General features: G+C 32.8%; 1 protein-coding gene across 7 annotated transcripts; it reads right to left on the bottom strand.

Moving 5' to 3' along the window:
- Positions 1–783: 783 nt before the first annotated feature.
- LOC106078837 (phospholipid scramblase 1-like) lies at positions 784–15,742 on the bottom strand. Of its 7 annotated transcripts, none has more exons than XM_056025955.1 (8): positions 15,574–15,742; positions 10,826–11,119; positions 9,838–9,915; positions 7,732–7,936; positions 3,957–4,068; positions 2,724–2,820; positions 1,797–1,908; positions 784–1,684 (listed from the first exon to the last, which is right to left on the bottom strand). In XM_056025955.1, the coding sequence occupies exons 2-7, from the start codon at positions 11,052–11,054 to the stop codon at positions 1,811–1,813; spliced, it is 819 nt and encodes a 272-aa protein (XP_055881930.1). In that variant the 5' UTR covers positions 11,055–11,119; positions 15,574–15,742; the 3' UTR covers positions 784–1,684; positions 1,797–1,810. The 7 variants fall into 7 exon arrangements, with proteins under 7 accessions (XP_055881930.1, XP_055881943.1, XP_055881962.1 ...); XM_056025968.1 differs by lacking the exon at positions 15,574–15,742 and adding an exon at positions 15,306–15,380; XM_056025987.1 differs by lacking the exon at positions 15,574–15,742 and adding an exon at positions 15,185–15,309.
- Between the last annotated feature and the right edge of the window lie 2,413 nt (positions 15,743–18,155).

An 18,155-nucleotide genomic window follows, 5' to 3' on the forward strand; every position in this document is an offset into this window, starting at 1 on the left:
AATATTATCCTTTACAAAATAAAAAAGTACTGTTGTAAGTTACAAATTTATGAGAAGGTTTCATAATCTACTAAATCTATAGTTTTAGAATCTATATTTCAAACAGTGGCATGATCCATTTTGAGATTAAGAAAAAAGTATAAGGGACATAACTAGGTGTTATGACTGTCGGTGCGTAGGCCAGGGTATTCTAGCACCAATGTTTATTAGGTGCACAATTTCTGAACGCTCCTTCTTTGTTGCCTTGCTTTTATGCTTATGGAGATTTTTTGTTATGTTGCTGGTGTAAGGTTTCTTTCGTCTGTGTCCCCTGTTTAGGGTGAGTTTCTATGGCATTGCTGCATTTCGCAGTAGTTTGGCTGCCTTAGTGTTTTAGACTAGACCTTTCCATTTGTCTTTGCTTATGTCTCTACAGGGAGTTAGCTATGGGATTATCAAGTCTACACCAGAGACTAGAATCGGCAGTGAGCCAGTGTTATGCGTAGGTCTACTAAGGTGTTGTGTTGTGAGATAGCAAGGTGCAGAATGATTGTTTAATTAATATATCCACAATATTATATTGTTTTAAACTCAATGATATTACTCCATCAGTTTGTCATTATAACTTACATTCATATCATTAAACTATTACATTGTTAACAACAAGTCAACTATTTACTGTAAGCACGAAGGTGCCTGTTGAATGTCAGGGGCCCGGGCCCGGGCAAACAAGCTAAGACAATAACACTACCATGACAATGACTATATTAAATATAAAAAAAACATTAAAAGAATAAGTTTTTTTCTTTTCTAAATAAATATGCATGTTGATTATTACAAAATATTACATCAATAATATGTAAGCAAATAATCAATTGAAACCATTTAGTAACGATAGAAAGAACAGATTTCACACTATTCCATTCAGCATTAGTCAAAATGGATATTTATTAAATACATAGCAAAACTGTGTTATACATTAAAGGCATCAGTGTCTAAGGCACAGTCTTCAAACCTTGTATACTAAATACTTAAAGGCCTTCAGTCTGTGCACTATGTACAAAGAATGTAATAACTATAAATGCTGAACAATAATAAGAACCAATGTATAGGTGTATTGGAAGAAATTAAATGGAAGAAAAACAAAACATTGATTCATTAAAAAAATTTTGTCTTTTCTGTTTGGTATATTAAAAGTCACATACTAAATAAAGCAGTTTTTTTTAACAAATATAGGCCACCCTATTTATTTCACAGCACTTTTGACACATTACACTAAATTCATCTAAATCCTTTACTAGAGATATATCATTCTTTAAAAAAATTATTGTCTGTCTTGTGTTTAAAAAGTAAGTTTCCATATTTTGCTCTAACCAGTTGAGGAATATTTATGCAAAGAACACATAATATCAATTGGCTAAAACTCACACTATAAGACAAATCTACAAAAGGTAATATGATTCTTTGGGATCTTCAAAGCACAAATCCAGAATAGTGTTACAAACAATTTAAATTAACCAGGCAATTAAAATTATAGAGACAAATGCACCACACAATGGAATTATCACAAGCACATAAACAGTTACTAAAAATGTTTTAAACTGAATCAATATTGCAATTATTGGTCCTTTAGTTGAGTTGATATTTAAATTTCTTTAAAAGTTGTGTTACTATCTTACATTTTCTCAGGAACAGCAACTGGCATCTGAAAAACAAATGTATTAGGAAATAACTTAGTTGAGGTAGAATTATTTATATGAAAATTATATCTATATGCATGTAAGAAGGTTTTAAAAATATATTTAAAATTTTTTAACCTGTTATACATGTTCTAAAAACATTTTCCATGTCTTTCAAAATAGTTGAAATCAAGAAGAAATGCAGCTCCCAATATAAGAACTTTATCTTCTCTGGTTACACCGTCTAAATCTGTAAATGCAGTTGACAAGTTTAAAGAGTTATCATGCACAATGTGAAAAATATTATGGTGTTTAAAATATTAAAGATATTCTATCTCATCATGTTGGCTATTGTAAAATGTTATCCAGGCCACTCAGTGGTGATGTACATGAATTCAGATTGTATCCCAGGGTATGGAGCTACCATCTTTATTTCCTGATGACTTTCAAAAGGTTTGTAGTAAAGAAAGTTTTTTGTTTTTAATGAACATATGTTACTTCCCTTCACCCTAAAACACTTCACATAGAAATTATTTGATGAACTTACAGCTCTGACAGACATAGACAATAAGCAACCGGATTTGAGTACAAGTACCTGGTCTTAAAGTTAAAGATCCTGGAGCTTATGATGTTGGTATAAATACAGTCTGAGCCGGAGTAGTACATGTTTCAGTCTGCTGTCAGAATGTCAGTTTATTGAATTATCAAATGTTCATCCTCTCTGGTCATGTGTACATCCTTTCTGGTCACGTGACCATTCACTTACTGATCCACAACCTTTAAACATCAACTGCAGGATTCTGGTTTTCTACCACATTTGTTTTTTTATCATTCTAAACTGTCTCAGATCTAGTCTGACTGTCTAAAGATGTTCAGTTTTGAAGTTTAGAGTACATAGATAAGTTCTTGGTGCCACTGTTTACATCTATTTAATGTTATCCAATCAATAAATATTTCATACAATTTAAATAATTTTATTTTTTGACATTGGATCTAACATTTTTAAAAGTAGAAAAATAAGAATAAGGAAAAGTTGTGTTCATTTAGTAAATATAAAAAGCTTACATGTAATTATGAAGTCATTCCTTGCTCCTATTACATCTCTACATCCACACCAGGTCTTACATACAGTGGCCATTTCATAACCACTAGGACTTTTGACCTATTGAACACACAATAATCAAATTTTGAAATGATGATAAAGAAATAATTTAAAGTTTTAACAAAACATCAATTTAACCAAAACATTGGAGATCTAGTTAGATAAAAATTAAAATGAAGAAAATGAGAAAACAATAAAAGACCATTAGAATATTTTTGTTTTAGGTTGAAAATGTTAAAGAATAGTATCAATGACAAAGAATACAGCAAATGCATTTCATTTAAATTCAAGAGAACCTGAAACTGAATTTTTTTTTTTTAGTCAATTTACTGTGTGAGAATAGACATTTTTATGTAGCTTCTTAACTTCATAACATTTCAAACCTGCTTTTGAATTGATGAGGAATATATAGACCAAATTAAACTACAAACTAGTTTCTTACTTTCTCAATGTTAACATGAAAGCCTTCAGGAGAGAAGACTCAAAAGTAATGTAGCAATTATACATTATACACAAAGATAAAGACACATTCCTCGTTCTATGTGCTAGGACAAATTTGTATAAATGCTCCTTCTTCCCTAGTGCTATTAGAGCATGGAATGGGTTGCCTGAGCCAGCCAGGAAAACCAATGACTTTGCAGAATTTAAGTCATTGGTTAATATGCATGAGTAAATGCATGACGCGTAGGACGTAATCATCTTCTTTTTTGAAGTAACATCTGTATTATATAAGATAACTTACTTTTAAAGGAACAAGATGCAACAATTTTAATCTATCAATTGAACTGTTAAATAACCAAAATAAATGCTCTGAAATACATAGAACACATTGAATTCTAACTTAATATAGCAGGAGACAAAAATGGGTATCTTTTTCTATTATGGGTTTTCAATTTACAGCATGGGTTGCATCAATCCTCTTTACTGTTCTGTAGTATTGTGTGACACCCTTTATGTAATTTTAATTTAGCAGATCAGTAACTAGAAAAATAATTGAGAATTAGATAATTTTAAAAAAATCTATTGAGAACAGTAGATACATTAAAAAAATTTATTAAGAACAGAAGATAAAGATAAATTTTTAAAAATCTATTGAGAACAATAGAAGATAATTTTTTTCTGTCATCTGAACTCCCAGACTGGGGTAAACAGAAAAAAGTTGTTGAGGTCTTGGAACATTCCAACAAAACACTTACAGTAAAATGTATATTACAGCAACAACGATAATGGCAACAATCTCCTTGCAAGGTAAACTTAACTGAACCCAGAGGATCATGGACATCATACTGAGGTACCATCAGGGTCCATCTAAATATAGAATTATAAAATTATGAAATGTATGTATGCAAATATAATGAGAAATAAAAAACAAGAGTTTGTTAAATTATCAAACTAAATTGTGGGATAAGTGGCTGAGAGACATTAACCACATTCTACCAAACAGGGAACTCAAGTTCAAATCTCAAAGGAAACCAGTATTTTTTAATTGAGATCTGACGAAAGATACAAACCAAAGTCAGAATGGAAACCTTTTCCCATTACTCCTCCCTTCACATCTCTACTACAGAGATTGGACCCGGAGTGAATAACCAGCCATCAAAATACAAAATCAGCAAGATATAAACAATACAAGTTGCATAAGATGATACCAAAAATGTTTCTTTAATAGTTTGACATAGGTTAATGTTTCAGTTTATTTCATTTAATTCAGGTTTAAAGTACAATTGAGACCAGCTCTTGGTATGTGGCAACTGAACCAAACATTCTAGAATTAAATAGTAGCAAGCCAATCCTAAAGTTTCATGTACCAATAAAAACAGCTGTAGTTATTTTGAAAAAAATAATTAAATTGTGTAAATGAGTATGTCTAGTAGGGGTGCACCGGATAGTCCCTCCGGCTCCGGCTTCTGCCGAATATCCGGCATTTTTTACTATCCGGTGCTATTCGGCTCCGGTCGGATATCACTACCTGATAGTAAAAAGTACATAATTTAATATGCATAAAGTGGACCTAGTTCCATTACTGTCCGTTATAGAATGTATTAATGTTTATATGAAAACAAAATAATGTGCTTAAAAATAGAGCCATTATGAATATGCACCAAACATCGTTTATTATAAAGACAAGGCGTGTTAATAACTTAATATAAATAGAGATGAAACTTTACATCATAAATGCGCTTTACATACAGAGCAGCAATGGCTGGCACTTTTTTCAATTTGTCTTGACCTTTAAGTAAGTTAGTTAACATGTTAAAATGCTACATTCCTTGACTACGTCATGCTGACCAGACGTCTGTCTAGCTGTGCGGGTATATCTCCAGAGGTAGAGATGAACAACTCCCACCCCCTTTTATTTGTTTAGTCCATCACATTGAGTTTTTTATGGGTGGGTAACCACAAGTTAAATACGATGGACGTAGGTTTAATGTCAGCGTATTGACACTCTCTAGTGGTCACACCTTTCGAGGGAACTGAGTTTGGTTAATCTTTATTAGGGGGGGGGGGCTGGACTACAAGAGCCACACCTCTAATGTAACCAGGTATATTTCTAGATGAACAACTCCCTTCCCCTTATATTTGTTTAGCCCATCACATTGAGTTCATTGATTGACAGGTGACCCCAAGTCAGATACGATGGACGTAAGCACTCTCTAGAGGTCACACAAGGGAACTAGGTTTGTTATTGGGGGGGGGGGGGGTGGACTAGACTTTACATTATAAATTCGTATTACATACGTAGCAGCGATGTCTGGCACATTTTAAAAGCTTGTCTTGACCTTTGAGTGGTCTTGTAAACACGTAATATTCCTTAACTACGTCACGCTGATAATCTGTCTAGATGTGCGAGTATATCTCCAGAGGTAGAGATGAGCACCCCCACCTCCTTTTGTTTGTTTAGTCCATAACATTGAGTTCACGGATAGGCAGCTGACCACATTAAGCCAGATGTCAACGTGTTGACACTTTCTAGAGGTCACATCTTATGAGGGAACTGAGTTTGTTTACTTGGAGTAGAATTTTTATTAGGGGCGGGACTACAAGCCAAATCTCTATAAGGTTAATCTGGTATGAGTTTGTTTATTATGAGATAGGTTGTCAATCAAGGGTCTGGACCACAAACCATATTGTTAAGACATATTGACACTGTCTAGAGGTCACTAGATGATGACACTAAGTTTGTTTACTTGAAGAGAAATGTAAATTAGAGCGCTGAACTACAGGACACACCCCTACAAGTATTTTGTTACACAAGCAACGGGTATAAAAGTGGCTTGCAAGGGCATTTAGTAAATTAAATAATAATAATAATGGCTGATAAAAAGTCATCACTTATATGGCGTTACTTTAATGTCAAAACAATGGACAACTCTAAAGCAGTTTGCAATGCTTGTAAAATAGTAATGTCACGTGGTAAACCAGCAAACCTAAAGACTTCTCAACCACCACTCTGATAAGTCATCTACGCTCGAAACACCCAGACTTATTCAACGAAATGACTGCATTGAAATCAGCATCAAGTAATATCACTGCCTGTGCCAGTACGTCTACGAGCTCCAGTGATTCGTCAAGCCTCACACACAAGCAGCAACCAGGGATTAAAGAGGTCTTAGACAAAGCTAAATTGTGGGATATTAATAGTGATAATGCTAAACGCATTCACTTGGCCATAGCAAAGATGATTGCAACTGACATGGAACCTTACCAAGTAGTTGAGAAGTCTGGATTTATTGGACTTTTAAAAGTACTGGAGAAAAGATACACTGTGCCTAGTCGCAAATATTTTACAGAACGTGTTATTCCAGATATCTACGACAATATTTCCTCAAAGCTTCGTGAAATGCTATCTGATGCTAAAAGCATCGCTTTCTCAACGGACACTTGGACAGCTGATAATACCACCGAATCATATTTTGGTTTAACTGCCCATTGGTTGAATGAGTCATTTGACCGAAGCAGCTATGTTTTGCATTGTACAAAATTTAATGGCCAGCATACGGCTGCAAATTTGCTGTACTTAAGATATTTACTAAGCCATTATCTGTATTAGATACAAACCAGAAGCGGTTTGTGGCCTTTAAAACACGAGCCTAATGACAAGTTGATGGTGTCAAATACATGAACACAAACATCTACCCACTATAGGCTACAACTTAGATTGTACTTAAGAAAGATTTACGCTATAAAACCAAGAGTGAACTTTACCTTTGAAAGATTTACATTAGTTACATATATGTTTATATATTCTGCATGAGTTATCCCACATTCTACTTTACAATACATACGCACACACCATCTCATGTTACAAAGATTAGTTTATGATAAGCATATCTGTAAAAAAAAATGCTGTTCATTTTAATTTATCAATCAGTGATAGAGTTTAAAGTAAGAAAGTAAATAACAAAATAATATGAATATAGGTATGTTATATAGAAGATTTGCAAAAACTTCACTAAAACGAGCTGTTTGAGTCATGTAGGTATCCGGCTCCGGCCGAATATCTAATTGTACTATCCGGTTATATCCGGCTCCGGTCGGATATCAAAAAGTACTATCCGGTGCACCCCTAATGTCTAGATACAAAAACATTTAATCAACATTAATAGAGAAGTTTTGTTTTGTTTCAGGGCATAGAGAAAGTCTGACTGCAGGCTAACAAACAATGACATATTAATTCAAGTTTCAAAGATGTCCAGCATTTAATGAGTTATTGAAGGATGACTTTAATTAGTAAATGATAAAAACAACACATTATTCCCATAACTAAGACTAGGATTACTAATAACGAATCTTTTACAATTTTTAAAAAAATTTCTACTGGCCCCTCTCTTGATATCCTGCTAAGAGCAACTGCTGACCAGAAAAGTGGAAGGATTTGGATGCGCACACTGTCACAGCACCCCTACGATGAAAGTCAAGGGACAGATGAAAATTATGACTTTTATTATATTGCATTTATAAAATATTTACCTTTCCAAAATAACAGCTAAGGACTCTTTTTTTTCCTGAGGGCTTAGTATTGCCAACTCTTGAAGACAACAACAAGCATAGAAGCATCTGGTTGAACACCTTAATGGTCGTTGCAAGTACAATAAATGATTATCATCATTGTCAGTGACAATCAAAGTGAATTCACGTAAGGATCCATAGCACTGTCGAGCTACACACTGTGCAGCTATAATAAAAATGAATATAAAAGAATATAGTTAAAAATATGAGCATTCATATTAATTACATTATTGATTATTGAATTTAAAATATGTTACAATCGAATGTGTTTACTTGTTTTTGACTATAAACCACCAAACGATTTGAGAAAAACAAGAAAGAAATATTATATTAAGTCAAATTATTAGGGTGAAATAAAAATAAACATGGTTACAAAGACAGTTTGTGTGGAAACACAAACTCAAAATAGGCCCCCAAAGTGGTCCACCCAGGCAGGTAAAAAGACAGGTTTCAATATTTTGAGAAAGAACATCAGAATGAGATTCTATCAAAGAAAAAATGACAGAGAAGAATGGAGAAAGAAGGTTGACAGATTTTGTGTGGTGCCCCAGCGGTCCAGTAGACCAAAGGAAAGGAGAAAGTGACTGTGAAGTTAGATGTGAACCTGGCCAAACTAATGTCATATAATGAATATCTAATTGATCTAATTGTTTTGTTAAGGGTCAATCTCTTATTCATATCCTCAAGAAAAAAACATTTCCGACTAAAAAATACAATAGTTAAGTGAGCTATTTGAAATGTGGCACATTGCAGTTCACGTGATAATATGAAAAACTACTTATTAATTGTTTTAAATTACGTCCAACCTATATGCATACTAAATAGATTTTTTCTTCTTAAAAAAAAGAGTTTTTGTGTAAATTTAGTAGTTAATATGACAGAACTTACATAACTTAGCAATACGAATGTGATAACAAATTTTTTTTTACAAAAAATCTAAAACCATTTGCTTAAATATGTTAAAATATGGTAAATGGAAATCTCCCCTTTTAAAGAGCCTCCCGTGTTTGTTACTATTAATAGTGAATACTTGTAAAGGTGGTGTATTTTTATGAAAAAAACTGCTTGCATAAGTGATTTAAAAAATTAGATTTTTCGCTTTCAGAAAAGAAAAAAGTACCCATTGCATCAGAACTATGAATGGTCTAAAATATTATGGTGTCAGATTTTCACTATCTTTTCTAGTTTATGAGATCTACATGGGACGGACAGACAGACATTCCCCACAAAACTAATAGCGTCTTTTCTCCTTTCGGGGACCGCTAAAAACAAGATAAGTAAATGGAATTAAAGAATAAGAATAGATTAAATACTCTTAGAAGAGAGAAAGTAAGATAGAATTGACAAGTTACTGTTTTGTTTTATTTTTAAGTACAGTAAAAAGTTTGTTCACATTATTTCTCCTCCCACACCCAATCTTGGATTAAGATGAAATTTTGCACAATTATTTCTTTTACCTGATAACACAAGAATCAATAAAAAAAAATTAACCAATTAGTTAATTAACTATTGGTAATTAATTATTTTGTTTGGTATCTTTAAAAAAGGAAAGAAATAATACTTGACTGATGTGGTGAATTAGTCCCCTTGAGGACTTAAGCCATGAATGAACTTTCTTTTTTCTGCATTAAAAAACAATCATGTAAACTATTATCATGTAAACTATTATAAACATTCACCAAGATACCCTTTACTTCCCTCCCCCTTCACAACTGGTCCAGACAAGTGATAGTATCATAGTGCATTGAGAAAGCTAAAAGCTAAACAAAAACAATTGGTAATATTTGTAATCACACAGATTTATTATGTCTAGATCAATCATTTACATGACTGATCCAAACTAATTGATATAATTACACTTAATATAAGTTTTGCTTTTTTTTTTAAAGTATTTTTTTTTTGTTTTTCTTTGACAGACTAGAATGGTCTTATTCCTTGTATTACCAGCATATTGAACCAAAATAAATTTTGAAAATATCCAAAGTGGAAAATAAAATAACTTTCATGAAAACAGTGAATCAAATAATTTATCACAATAGATGAAAAACTAACAGATAAATCTCTCACATTCATAGACATATAAAATTTGTTCTCTATCTTTATTGTACAAACTGTATCTGTTATTGCGCTCCCAGCCAAGACAAACTGTGGAACAAAAATGTTCATGTACTCAGTGTAAGAAATAAAAAAAATATTTTTCATTTACTTATTTTTTTAAACCAAAAAACTTTCAGCTTTATATTTTTACAACGTGGGCACAAAGGAGACAAAAAAAAAGTTTTACAAATGTTTTGATTGAACAAGGGAATGAAAATCTAAAAATAAATTGAATAGACTTTGACAACTTTAGAGACAATAGGAGAAAATAAGGAAGTTACTGAAATATCACATAGAATTATGAATCTATTTATCAGGTTTAGAAATAGATTAAAAAAAAAGGCTAGAACAATAGCTAGAACAAGTTAACTAATAAATGTGTATTCTTTCTTGACAGATGACTAAATCCAAAATGGACACGTAGTGGGATTTAACTTGTACTATCAAGCAAAACCAATATATAAAAAGATATAGAAATTTTAATTGAAATGCAAATTTTCAAATTGCAGGTAGACTTCTTTCCCTAATATTAAGTGTTCTATTTATTTGTTTTATTCTGTATTTTGAAATAATTAGACAACATAAAAGAATGGATGGGCCTGCCATTGAAAGAGGTTCTAACTAAGGCAAAAGACAGAGAGGAATGGAGAAAGACAGTGGACAAATCTTGCATGGTGCCTTAACGGTCCAACAGACAAAGTGATAGGTAAAGGCAAAGAAAAGTTAAATAATTTCAAAGTGCATTTTATGTACATCCATCACACTGCTGTGTTTATATGAATACTTTTTTTCTAAAAATATCATTTGATCATAGAACAGGTTGTCTGATCATACAAGAAAATCAGTGGAGTTAGTTTAACACTGGATAGGCATAGGTCATAATAATATTTTTTTAGGAAAGAATGTCTTTAATTGTGGATAAAATATCTTTCATTGCTATAACTCTAATCAGCTGTACCTTCTATGACATCCAAATGTTGATGAACTTTAATTTCATCAAGGTGGTCTAATCTTGATGCCAAAGTAGGGACTTGAGCTGCTTCACAGAAGCCATTTGGATCACTTGAGTATTCAGCATCTTCATCTGTTTTTTTCAATCCATAAACTTGTGATTCTTGAACAATAACATCTTTCAAGTCCCAGCTGTTATTACTGTTGTATTGGTTGGTTGAAATGTTTGGGTCCATGGCACCATTATTACATCTATTAAAATCTTCTAAATAATTCTCTGACTGAATGTTAACTCTAAAAACTAAAGAAAAAGTGACATATTTTAGTACTATTGCACCTATAAGGAAAAGGAAAAAAAACATATTGCTGTGTTTATTTCTAAATATTAAACTAATCTAATTAGATGTAGATCAAGATAAGTATAAGTATGGTAAGTATGATAAAAATTTCAAAATGATCACACACTAATAAAACCACACATAATTTATCCTTCTATGAAAAGTAGATGCTGAGATATTAATTTTTAAAGGTTAAAAAATTTAGTATTAAAAAATGTGAAATCTAAAATGTCGGCTCTACCCACTTGTGTAAACTGTTCAAGCCGTTCTAATGAACCTTTTTGTGCATTGCGCAAGGAGAGTAAGTAGTAAATTGGGCCAGTTGAAGTTGCCATTGCAAATGAAAATAATGTCCAATGTAAGTGTTTAATTTTAAAGAAGTTGCTTCCTTTACAATAGAGTATCAGATAAGATAAGATCAGATAGGATAAGATACAACTTTTGGTGCATGTGCCATTATTTGGCCACACCCAGTCTGTAGTCTAGAACAATGTTTCCCAAACTGTGTTTTGCTGAATCTCAGTGTTCCACGTGGCCTGAATAGGTGTTCCATGAACTAGTGGAATAATTAACTAGCAGGCTACTACGTGAATCAGTCTCTCTAAAAAAATATGAAATACTCAGAATGTGCGAAGTGTTCAGTTAAGGAAAAAATTTGGGAAACACTGGTCTAGAACTATAATTTTTCGGGATCTATTGCTCAGACTACTGGTGTAGTTATCTAGTTGATCTAGATTCTAGTAGTGAAGTTTAGCTTAAGTTAGTAGTTAATACGGACAATATTATAAAACTAGAACCGACATAAAAAAATAGCAGTGAGAGTCATAACAAATGAAAATTCAAATTTGATTGGAGAATTATGGTTCAGTGTTTTATGTATAATTGCTACTTTACTTTTTTAGTCTTCTATTCCAAAGAGTCTCTAAATGTAATGATTTTACTAAAGGTATTACTCAAATTAAATTCTAGAAGGCAAAGTCTTAGAAGATTTTGGAAACAGAAAAATATTGAGCATGATTTTCTAGAAGAAAAGGATAAGCTACTTGAGGATGGAGTAGTCTGTGGGATGAAACATAAATGTATCGATTAACATTTTTAGTTCATGTAAAGAGCCATCTCAACAACATTGCAGGGCAAGGAAACATTTTTTCCTAACTTAGTAAATGATATCAGAGGATTCATAATGAAGTAAAAAATGTTGACATCTCAAAAACAAGGATTTGAGTCAAGTGCCACATTTAAAAAACAAAGCGAATGTGTTGATGATCAAACCAATTATACAGAATACATAGAAAAAAAATCTAATTATTACAGAGGCCTTTGATATTTAAATGATTTTGCTGAAGAAAAAGAACCTTGCATTTTCACTTATGGAACAAAATATTTTGAAGCTGCCAAGTAATAAACAGATCGATTTTATAAATTGAAAACAAATTCTACAGTGAAATGACAATTTCATGAGCTTTCCTCAATCCTTAATAGGTCTGAAATGTTTAATTTAATGATTTGGCAATCATTACCATGACAACTTAACTAGAGCTAAAAAAAATTTGCCAAAAGTTAGACCCAAAATTATGCCTCTCACTTTATATCAACATATGGATGCATGCAAGCATTTTCAGATCAAGAACAAACTGAGTTTGTGATTATCCTTCGCAAATTTGAAGAACTATCTCAGGAATTCAGTTACAAACTTTTAACTCTAAATAATACAGATTTGGAGGCGTGGTGGCTGAGCCGTAAAGCGCTTGACTTCCAAACTGAGGTCGCAGGTTAGATTCCTGTCAAAGACTGGTTATTTTAGCTTCAGGATATTTGGGTGTCTCTGAGTCCATCCAGCTCTAATAAGTAACTAACATTAGTTGGGGAAAAGTAAAGGCAGTTGGTCATTGTGCTGACCACATAACACCCTTGTTAACCGTGGGTTACAGAAACAGATGACCTTTACATCATCTGCTCTATAGATCACAAGGTCTGAAAGGGGAACTTATTTACTTTTATTACAGATTTGGTAAAAGCAAAGCAAAGTCAAAAGACTCATTAAAGCTAGTTATGTATATATCACTTGCATGTTAATTTATTTTTGAAACTACTAATAGTGTTCATATATTATTTATAGTAGATATAGAAATAATCAGTTGAAATCATCACTTCAAATTTAAAAAATTTCAATAAAGTTCGTAAAGTTTATCTTGACTTTTATGAAATCCCTTCCTCTACAAATGCTATATAAATGTATTGTAGAGAAGCACTTCAGGCGACTTATGCACAATTATGATGACATTAATTCAAAGCAAGACAGTAGCTTAGTTAGAGATAAATAGATAGTTGATGCTAGGCTTTCATAGGAGTAACATCTTCAATGTTACAGTGACAGAGACCGTTCCTATTCTGAATTCATTCATTTTAGATCTACACCAGTTGACTTGTTTTATTTAGTGTTACCTCAATCTTGTGTATGTAATTTATCTGTTAATAAGAACTCATCTAGAGCAGTAATGCCCAACCTAATTCAATCTGTGGGCCATTTTAATTTCCAACACTAGTGTTGCGGGCCACATGATGGAAAAGATACAAAAACTTAATGAAATTGACCTGAAACTATTTTATTTCAAACCCGAGGATCTTGTACTAGCATTGAATTATTGGGATATTTCAATTTTCTCTTTACACTTCAAACAATGGCGTAAGTTCTGTTTATATTTTGTTGTTCTTGTTTTTTAAATCATCCACACTTTCTTTATAAAAACAAACATGTTGGCTAGCAATGGTATCATGTGCTACAAAAAATTAAAGATCTGTTCACTTTGCCTTGTAGATTCTTTAGTCCTATTTCATGAACGCACAAATGTTAAATGCCTTGGTAGTAATCCATTAGAAAAAGTGAGGGCCCTAACGTAGGTAAAGATACATTTTCAACATTATTTTTGGGGGAGAGGGAGGATTTTCTATATTTTGTGCCATTTCAGGGGGGGAAAAGGATGAAAGCACATTGGGGGCCGTATTTTGGGCATCACTGATCTAGAGTAATACTACATGCACAGAAATATTCAATCTTCTGTTCAACACAAACTCTACAGACCCAGATTAGATGTATTGCAGTAAATATGAATTGATTGTAGTACTGTATATATATTTTCCCACATATAAACTGCAGGATATACAGTTTTTTACAAATGAATGGCTGCTGTGTGGGGTATACAAAGGTGCAGGGTTTAATAAGCTGAGTGGTTGTGAAATGTACATGGGATAGCTTTATGAACATCTCAATATAAACCTCAACAAAACAAATAGTACTGATGCAGCAGAGAATCTTTACTATACCAGTAATCATTTGTGACAAGTATGTAAGGACCTAAAATAGTTTGCTGCTATCGGTAAAGTCTAAATGTACAGACTAGAGTGCATGCAATAATCTAGCCGATCCACAATCAGGCCAGTTGTGTGGCACATCAGAAATCAAAGTAAAAAAATTGGCACCAAGGAGGCAAAAGATTGCTAGATGTATAGATGATACTTGATAGTATGGAAAACTAGAATAGCAATAACTAAATTCAGTTCAGTAATCTATAAAAAGAAGTTAGATCTATATACTATATATTATTATTTATTTTATTATTATATTTATATATTACTTAGGAGTCTAGACACATAATGATCATAATCTATATCTAGTAGAAGTTATATATAGAATTAAAATTAAAAATAGATCTAGAGTCTAAAGTAGATCTAAGTCTTTATTTATAGAGATCTAGACTTAGTTTAGACACGTTTGACGTAATCATCTTCTTTTTTGAAGTAATGTCTGTATTATATAAGATGTAAGATAAGAGCATAGAATAGATCTACGATCTACATCTAGATTGAGATTCTTCTAGATCTAGGACTAGATTAGTTATTAGTAGATCTAGAGTCTAGGACTAGATCTAGATCTAGAATTAGGGTACTTGAATCTTAAGTTAATCTAGAATCGATTGATTAGATATATTATATATCATCAACGTACTGATATAATATAATGTAACTACAATATGTTACTGTAACTAATCAACTAAAGCATTAGACTTCTTGTTATAGATCTAGATCTATCTAATATGTCAATTATATGTCTTTGTATGTTTATGTGTAACTAGACTAGATTAGATCTACCTAGTCAAAGAAATTAAGATAAACTCTCTAAAGAAGAAGATGTAGATCTAGTATCCAATCCAGGCTTGTTTCATTGCATAGGGATCATTCATTAATGAATTTAAAAAGTGAGTGGCTTAAACCACTGATCACTAAACTTATTCAAACGGCGGGCCGATTTAATTTCCAACACTCTTGTCGCGGCCACATCAACAGAAAAGTAAAAAAAAAAAAAAAAAGGAAATATACCATTACCAATTTATTAGAAACTCGTGAATCTAGTACTTACATAAATTCGTGAGATTCGGCTGCCACGTCAATTCAGAGCACTGAATCTAGAATTCTAGATGTTTGTCGTAAGATAATTACGTAAAATGGGTTTCGCACAGGGGCGGACTGGCTATATGGGCATTCAGGTAAATGCCCAGTCGGCCGTACCCAATTAGGCTGGTAGGGCCACCGAAACGGTAAAATGTTTTAAGATTCTATAACAGGGGTGGGCAAATTACGGCCCGCGGGCCACATGCGGCCCGCCGGAGTGTTTTATGCGGCCCGCCGACACCTATACTTTAATACGCTCAATTCAAGACACAATCTCCGATCATTATTTATTAAATGTTATGAAGAACTATGTTGAGTGTTGGGTAGGCTAGAAACAAGATGGAGAGTGCAACAGCTGATGGAGCTCATTCTTTGACTAAGTTGTGTGTTATGTTTTTTTTTTGTTGTTGTTGTTGTTTTTTTATTAAAAAAATACCCCAACTACAAACTCTAAACAGGAAAGTTTGCACAAAGCTGCATAAAATGTAAACATACAATTGATCAGACAAAGATAGTAATCGAACTTATAAGAGCTAGGGGGTGTTAACCACAGGTAGTTCCGATTTAGGAACAGAGTAATCCAATGTACCCGCTAACTTAGCATGGGCAAGGCAAATGAGAACAATATCAAATCTCAAGGAAGAAATTTTTATGTTACTTGAAGGACATTGACTGTGAATTTGTTACCAATATTTCTAATGAAGAATGAAAGACAGATTTCACTTTCATAATTGCTATTGCAAAGGGTTTTTTGCATATGAAATGTAAATTCATGTTAAATCTTTTCAAACAAATCTTTCCCATTTCTACAACCAAGTAAAAGAAAACAGGTTTTGTCATTTTCCTTTGCTGAAAGGTAAAACTATTTCTAATGAGGTGATTAAAAGCACAACACTTATTTAGAATCCTCAATTGTGCAATTTATAAAAGCAAATTTAAAGACGTCAAGAACCAGTTTTCAATACCATCAGCTCACCATTTAGCGCAGAAGCTGATTCAGCTCCAGAGGACATAACTCCAAGCAAAGAGCAATTCCAGTCAGTACTTCCACGGGAGTCTTATGGGTGCCAGAAGCTGTATTTCAACACTTTAAAAATTTTCCTGCATTTAACACTATTTGTGTACACAAACACATACACATCCATCTGTTCTTCTTCTTCTTTGTTCTCATGAACCGCGCAAAGGTTTCCAGATCAGGCAGTCATGTTCGGATCTCTTGATTTAGTATGCACCATTGATGGACATGGTCACTATTCTCTGGTGATGCTCCACAAGGGCAAGTTTCGCTATTTCCGACATTTAACTTTCGGAACATATATTGTCTGATTCAGTGAACAAGCATTTATTTTTTTGTGGAAACTAAAACAGTATAATTACTGGTCGATTTTGGCTGACTGTAATTTGACAGAAGTCACAAGGGTAACAACTTGTAAGCTAGTTCCACAGTTCCAGAACAATATGCAATAGTGTAAATAGTAGAATACTGCATATTGAGTTCAACTGTATATTTGTGGGGATATTGTAATATAAAAAGACAACAGCAATTTAATAAAAATAATCGTAAATTGATTTCGAAAATTGCTAACTCTTGTAATTTTTCAACGTGGAGTGTGAAAATAAAAAGAAACGTGAATATAATACAGTGTAAATATGAATTAAAAGACATTCTACACAGTTAGCTAGAGTATCTTTTTAAGTTGTATATACATATGCGGCCCGCCATTCCCAAATTTTTTTTTATGCGGCCCTAGATATAAAAAGGTTGCCCACCCCTGTTCTATAATATTCTCTCTAAAAGCAACACTTTGAGCGTTATGATAAAAAAATCTTTAACTCTTTATAAAGTCTAATAATAATCTAAATCATTGTTGTAAATAACCTACATCCGTAGGCCTATATAGTACTTTTAGTAGACGTCAATTCTTTATACACACTAAACGATAAACAAGAAACTTAAGTCCATTATTTCTTAAAGAGATCGACGTTAATATGAATATATTCGGATGATTGTCCAGTCACATATGACTTCTTATTGGTTTTTGGAGAAGTTGTCGCCTGATCTCAAGTAGTCTCTCGAAGTCCTTCAGAAATCTTGATAATTATCTTGAAATGTGAACAGAAATTGTTAATTGGAATCACAATTCAAAAAGAATCGAAAACGAAATAGCAGAAAAAAACAGGTCAGATAAAAAGCAGTTATTGCTGGAATCCAGTGCTAAAAAAAAATTGTAGTAAAATTATGAATGTTTTCTCGCAAGCACTAGATATTCACCAACGTTATGATAACAGCATTTATGAATAAACAGGCTCGGCGCCATAAGACGACAAAGATGTAGACTTAGGTCGAAACACATAGAGGGTTTGCTAAAATATAAAATGATCTTGACAGCACTAGTTTTACTGAACGTAACTATATTAAAATACCCGTCAAACAAGTGGACTTGATGTTCTGTTGTATGTGTAGCCAGATTTAAGACGCAGACAGTCCCACTAGGTTGCCAAGTAGTATATGACCTTGTGAGTAAAGTAAAATTCTCCTTTCAAAGTATG

This window comes from Biomphalaria glabrata, chromosome 1 (genome assembly GCF_947242115.1).
Source record: "Biomphalaria glabrata chromosome 1, xgBioGlab47.1, whole genome shotgun sequence".
In the NCBI taxonomy this organism is placed as follows: Eukaryota; Metazoa; Mollusca; class Gastropoda; family Planorbidae; genus Biomphalaria; species Biomphalaria glabrata.

Coding starts and splice junctions, on each gene's coding strand:
- LOC106078837 (XM_056025955.1), bottom strand. CDS start 11,054: ATGGACCCAAACATTTCAACCAACCAATACAACAGTAATAACAGCTGG. Junction 4,069..7,731: donor TTAGCTGTTATTTTGGAAAG/GTAAATATTTTA, acceptor TTCTATATTTAG/ATGGACCCTGATGGTACCTC. Junction 2,821..3,956: donor GCTGTAATATACATTTTACT/GTAAGTGTTTTG, acceptor TGTGTTCAATAG/GTCAAAAGTCCTAGTGGTTA.